Consider the following 6,000-nt stretch of genomic DNA (forward strand, 5'->3'; position numbering starts at 1 on the left):
TCGGTAAACTCCATCCATCCATGCTTGCGTAAGACGCACCAGGCTGCGTGTTTCCTCAGCACAGACACCCTCCTCCCACGCTGGACTTCCAGCCCCGGATCCAGAATTCCTTTGTGGACAAGAAAGCACCGTAGTCAGACTCAGATTGGTCTTACTGAGCACGTGTCAGACAGGCCATGATCCCCAGAAGACAGAGGCGGCCTCCGTGGGCTGTGTGGGAGTTTTGCGGAAAGGCACTAGCAGGGGCGTGGGCGGGAGGGGCCGGGCTGGTGGTCACTCTTCCCCTGACTGGGGTTATGGGGTTTTTCTCTAAGCGGGTAGTATCTGTATTTTTAAACCTTTCCATGGTCAGCACATAGCACTTTACAAGATGAAACAGAAGATGTGCAGTAGTTTCTAAGAGGCTGGGTAGGTTGTCAGGAGGTCCCGGGCAGGACTTGGCTGGAGGCCTGGGTGCGGGCTGGGCTGGTGGAGGAGTCTGCGCTCAGTCCTCCCTGGAACAGAGCAAGCCCCAGCCCCGGAAAGGTGCTGAGCCCTCCTGTCCTGGCAGCTGGCTTTGGGCTTCTGCGTGGTGATGAGACTCGGGTGAGGGGCTTCTGCATGGAGGCTGCGTGCTCTCCCCGCAACCTCCCCTCACGGGCCTGGGATGCTAAGGGTCCCTACCGATGGCTGAAATCATTGATTCAGATACAGCTCAGGTAAAGCAGTTGTTCCCAAGACAGTTGCTTACCCTGCAGTTCGAAGAGAATTTGCCCTTCTTCCCGCCGGTGCTACGACGCTGCCCGGTACTCACGGGCTGGGGGCCTCGCTGCGTGTCCTGGACGGCAGCCTGTCCTGTGAGAGTGGGTCCCCTACAGCTTTCTTCGCGGGGCCGCCCCAGTTCCCGTGGTGGCTGAGTCCCTCCTGTCCCCACCCCCAGACTTATTTCAGAAAACCCATCAAAGAGCCTGAAGGTTGACGTATCCATAGTGGAAGTGTATAATAACGAAATTCTTGACCTTCTGGCCAAAGAGCGCCGCACGGCAGTGTCTGGGCCCAAGCATGACGTGCGGACAAGCAAGGCGGCAAAGCGGGAGGTCTCTCCGCCAACCCGACAGTGAGTGTTCAGCCGTGGCCCGGCAGCTTCACCGCGACCCCTTTATTGCTGAAAGGGTTCGCGGTGTTGTTGCACTTAGGATGTGTCGTGCATTTTTCCATTTGCTTTAGAAATTATCTTTTTAAAATCACAGTTAAAACAGACACGTTAGGGCGCCTGGGTGGCTCAGTCGGTTGGGCGACTGCCTTCGGCTCAGGTCATGATCCTGGAGTCCCGGGATCAAGTCCCGCATCGGGCCCCCTGCTCGGCGGGGAGTCTGCTTCTCCCTCTGACCCTCCCCCTCTCACGTGCTCTCTCTCTCTCTCATTCTCTCTCTCAAATAAATAAATAAAATCTTTAAAAATAAATAAATAAAACACTAAAAAAACCCAGACATGTTAATTAACCTTTTAAAATATCTTGATGACAAATGTGTGGGACAGGTTCCGTCCTCATGTTCCAGATGAGGGAGCGAGCTTGGAGAAGCGGACCTGCCTGCGGTCCCGCCATTAAGTATAGACGTCCTCATTTCCGCTTGTACGTGTCAATATTTGATAGAATACAGTAATTATTCATCTTGTAAATAGGGAAGGCTCCTCATATTTTTTAAAAATATTTTATTTATTGATTTGACAGAGACAGAGAGAGACACAGCGAGAGCGGGAACACGAGCAGGGGGAGCGGGAGAGGGGGAAGCAGGCTTCCCGCGGAGCAGGGAGCCCGATGCGGGGCTCGATCCCAGGACCCCGGGACCATGACCTGAGCCGAAGGCAGACGCTTAACCACGGAGCCACCCAGGCGCCCCAAAGGCTCCTCATCTTGATTAAAGACATTCCTCAAAGTTACCTGTTCCCTGAGTCCACATCGGCTTGCTCGCGGGGGGCGGGGGAAGGCTGTCTCCCCTTGTCGAGGAGGGTTAGGGTAGTGAGCCTGTCCTGGGATCTCAGAGTCAGTAAGGGAAGGGTCTGCGGCTGTTTCTAGCCTCTGAAAAAACCTACAGGATGGTACACTGAACCATAAGTTTGCACAAGGTAACCAGAACTCTCAGCTTTTGACTAATAAGACTCAGAACAACATAGGTCTCACTGATGGGAATTTCTGATTAGCTGTCATCTCTCACTAACTAAAATAGGGAAATGGACTTTTATTGGAGTCCGCGGGGGTGTCCTGAAACAGTTGATTATTCCAGAGTAAAGCAGCTCATGACATGTCAGTCAGGCCTCAGAAGAGGAAGGCGTTTGATTTGCTGTTATTTTGTATAAGGTGTGCTTCAGTCCGCTTTCCTACAGTAGGCCCCCTGGGTCTGTGGGGGGGGGGGGGGGCGTCGCTTGCCACCGCCGCGGCCACGCTCCCCATCACCCGTGCACTCTGCCAGGCCCGTCCACAGCGCGGAGGACTTCATCGCGCTCGCCGCCGGAAGCCTGCCGCTCAGGGCGCGGCTCGCCACCCAAGTGCACGCCTGTTCTTCTAGATCCCACCTGATAATAACGGCCACTCTCACCGCAGCCTCCCCCTGCGGCAGCCCCGGTAAGTGGCCGTGCGTGCCTGGGCAGGGGCACGGAACAGAAGGTGCACGGAGCCTGAGGGTGGCAACTGCAAACACTTCTTTGGAGGGTCTGGAACCCAGGCCGAGAAGAGAGGGGATCGGGCTGAGGGACGGAGGGAAAGGCTTTGTTAAATAGGGTGTGACACGGGGAGAATGGGCGTATTGCATCTGGGCACATGATGCCCGAGTCATGAGTGAGACTGTGAGTGTGATTTGGGTTTAGAAAGTCACAAACCAGTATATACAATGGTGCCAGTTATGTAAGAAAAGTAAGGCACGGGTTGCAAGGGTCTGGACATCCCAGCCGGTGAAGACTGGGCCAGCACACAGGGTCATCTGTGGGACTCGCAAAGCACAAGGCCCCCAGGCTGGGGTGGACGGGCCGAGGACCCAAATCTCTGTAGGCTCCCGGTGCCAGAGGCCACGGGCAGAGGACAGCTGGTCCAGGGCCCACTTCACACGTGGTCGCACAGATGCCTGGCCCCGGGGCGGGGGGTTGGCACGCCCCTGACCCTGTGGCCGCCAAGGTGGTCCAGGCAAGGGAGGGTGGGGGGTGGGGGCTCAGTGCAGAGATTCCTGACCGCCCTGCGCCCCCCATACTCGGCCCGATGAGTCCCAGGACGGGGCGCGCCTGCAGGGAGGGCGGGGCCGTGCGTGGCAGGTGCTGTCCAGGGAGCCCACAGCCGCTAGCCACACGGGAGAAGGCTGTGGAGACCAGAGTGGATTTTATGTTGTTCTTTTTTTTTTTTTTTTTTTTTGTAAATTATGTGTATTTTTTATGCTTTCCACAGTGAGTATATTATTTAGGTTTTAAAAAAAATCTCTTTCGGAAGTCTGTTTAGGAAGAACGCTCAGTGAAATGGACACACATGGCCAAATGAAGACCAGTTTTGTCAGGATTTCTGTGGGGGCCTAGGAAACAAGGGTGGAGTTTACCTCTGTCAGGGCCCATCGGGTATTAATTTGTGTCATTACCGAGTATTTCTGGAAACGTCATTCGGTGCTCATGAGACTGCGTGGGCACTGGCTTCCCTTTCCCTGTTTTACCCAGAGAAGCCCCTCCCTGTAGCCAGCCCCCCACCCCCGGAGTGTGGTCCTTCGGGATGAGGGCCCACTCTTCGGCGCTGTGGGAAGCTGAGGGAGGCTTTGTGGACATCACTCCCGGGTACACGTCACCCCCTTGCAGCTGACCAGCAGTCACCTGGACCACCGCTCGAGGGGCGGCCAGCCTGGGGCAGAGCCTCGCCCGGGTCCCCGGGGGCCCAGCGACCCGCGGAGCAGGTGCATGCCAAGCTGCAGCTCGTGGACCTGGCGGGCAGCGAGTGTGTGGGTGAGCCCAGAGCGGAAGCCTCTGTCCGGGGTGAGTGGGGATGTGGGGCGTCCTCAGCAAGGCCCCCGTCTGCAGTGAGCTCACAGCTGCTCCTCCCAGTGGGCAACTGTCCTTCCACGGCCGCCAGACGCGATGCCCCCTCCACGGCTCTGCAGCGGCCAGCCCGTTCCCAGCCGAGGCCACCCAGGGTGTCAGAGGAGGACGTCAATGGGACTGAGGGGCTCCCCACTCAGTGCTCCCTTCCTGAGAAGCGACAGTTTTGCTTTCCCTCATTCGTTTCTTGGTGTTGCCAGAGAATTCGTTGCCCATGCTGCCCACGTGGCTGGGTCTTCTCGCTTTCCCAGGTGTGTCTGGAGTGACAGGATCGGCCCTACGGGAGACTCTGTTCATAAACCGGAGCCTGGCGGCCCTCGCAGATGTCCTGGGGGCCCTGTCGGAGCGCAGAGGCCACATCCCGTACCGCAACAGCCAGCTCACCCACTTTCTCCAGGATGTTCTCGGTAACATAAGGGCCCCCCAGAGGCCCCAGACCACAGGACCCCCGGGGGGTGCCACAGCACACTCCCTCCCATGGGGGGGCCCGCTCCTTCTTGGGGGACTTCCTGGGCCCCCAGGTCACTGTTGTCCCCTCCCAGAATATTTCCAGCGCTGTTCTCTGTGTCGCCGTGCACTGGGGTGGTTGGTTTGCACGTGCCTGGCCAGCCCTCCAAGTAGGTCCAAGGGGCCGCCTCCGTGTCCTGTGTCCCATCCTGTTGGGTGCGTGGTGGGCTGCAGCTCACCCCGAGGACAGCTGCGGTAGAATGTTCTAGGCTTTCTATGCGTCTCATCCTGGCGTCTCTTCTCTCTCACTGCAGACGGGCTTTCTCCACAGGACGAGGCAGGGCTGCATCCAGGGTTCATGTGTCGGCTTCTCCCTCTAGCAGGGCCCCTGATGCACGGGGCTGGGTGCGGGGCGGCGGGGCCCACGGGAGACACACGAGCCGTTGCTGTGGCCTCTCAGTGTCTGTGTGGTTTGCCTCCCCGTCCTTCTGTCTTTCCCTCTCCCTTGTCCCTGGGTTTGCTTTTCCTCCCAGGCCACTCAGCACCCCCTGTTGTCCGACAGGCTGGGGAGCCCTGGGTGCTCTGGCTGGGGGACCCCGCCATCTTACGCCCTCACCAGGAACGGCCCGTGCCCAGCCCCACGCCCCCGAAGCGGGCGTCCGACTCCACGTGGGCTCCGCAATAGCTTAGCTGTGCCGGGTTTCTCTCGGGATCTTTCACCTGCCGTTGCTTCTTGTTTTAAAGGAGGTGACGCAAAGCTCCTGGTGATTCTGTGCGTGTCCCCCTGCCGGACACATGTGGCAGAAACGCTGCGGTGCCTGGGGTTTGGGGCCCAGGTGAGGCAAGTGCAGCGTAGGCCAAGCTGGAGGGGGCAGTGCGGCCCCCCGAAAACCCAGGTGAAGCAGGAGCCGCGGTCGGGTTGCCTGTGTTAATGGATTCTTGCGCCCTTACGATGAATTTCCTGTCATTCCTTGACAATGTATGTGCCCTAACACAAGCTCATTTACTTTGGACTTCATAAGCCTGTGGTTTTCCAAGGAACCAGTGACATGCTGACCCATCACCAAGGAGCAGGAGATGCCCAGCAAGAAGCAGGGGGGCACAGGGACGTGGCGGCTGAGCAGAAGGAGCTGTGCTGTCTGCCTGCCAACGGGGAAGGTACAAAGACCAGACGATCTGGGGTCGCAGTGGAGTTCCAGAACCACAGCCCCGGACTCTCGTGCTGGCCGCCTGACCCGGACACTTCCCTCAGCCCGTAAAGCCCCGTTCCCTCGTCTCAAGATGCCGGGTGAGCAGAAACATGCCACCAAGAGCAGATGTTTCGTGTTGCTGCCCCTCCTTTTGCAATGACCCGTTGTCCCAAGCCGACGTCCCAGAGCTGGCCATGACGCGTGACACGTGGCGGGCCACAGGGTCTCAGCGTGGGGGCCGTGTGTGGGGTCCAGGGGCCCTGGGAACTCGGATGTGGCGCGAGAACCCACCCCGACCGTGGGCCGCGCGCTGATGAGG

The 6,000-nt window shown here is 58.6% G+C and overlaps 1 protein-coding gene across 2 annotated transcripts in view; it reads left to right on the top strand.

Annotated features, from left to right (window-relative positions):
- Window positions 1-5,789, top strand: part of KIF25 (kinesin family member 25) — a 50,454-nt gene extending 44,665 nt beyond the window's left edge. The window contains exons 11-16 of one of the 2 annotated variants that reach the window (XM_073893519.1): window positions 920-1,096; window positions 2,451-2,602; window positions 3,808-3,951; window positions 4,296-4,451; window positions 5,236-5,387; window positions 5,530-5,789. In XM_073893519.1, the coding sequence (XP_073749620.1) occupies window positions 920-1,096; window positions 2,451-2,602; window positions 3,808-3,951; window positions 4,296-4,451; window positions 5,236-5,387; window positions 5,530-5,547 (799 nt within the window). In that variant the 3' untranslated portion in view covers window positions 5,548-5,789. Of the gene's footprint in view, window positions 1-919; window positions 1,097-2,450; window positions 2,603-3,807; window positions 3,952-4,295; window positions 4,452-5,235 lie in introns of both variants that reach the window. The other variant, XM_073893520.1, reaches the window with a different exon arrangement.
- The last annotated feature ends 211 nt before the right edge of the window (window positions 5,790-6,000 follow it).

The sequence above is a fragment of the Callorhinus ursinus genome, unplaced genomic scaffold (genome assembly GCF_003265705.2).
Source record: "Callorhinus ursinus isolate GAN/ISIS: 27379988/994484 unplaced genomic scaffold, GSC_fseal_2.0 scaffold6, whole genome shotgun sequence".
Lineage (NCBI taxonomy): Eukaryota > Metazoa > Chordata > Mammalia > Carnivora > Otariidae > Callorhinus > Callorhinus ursinus.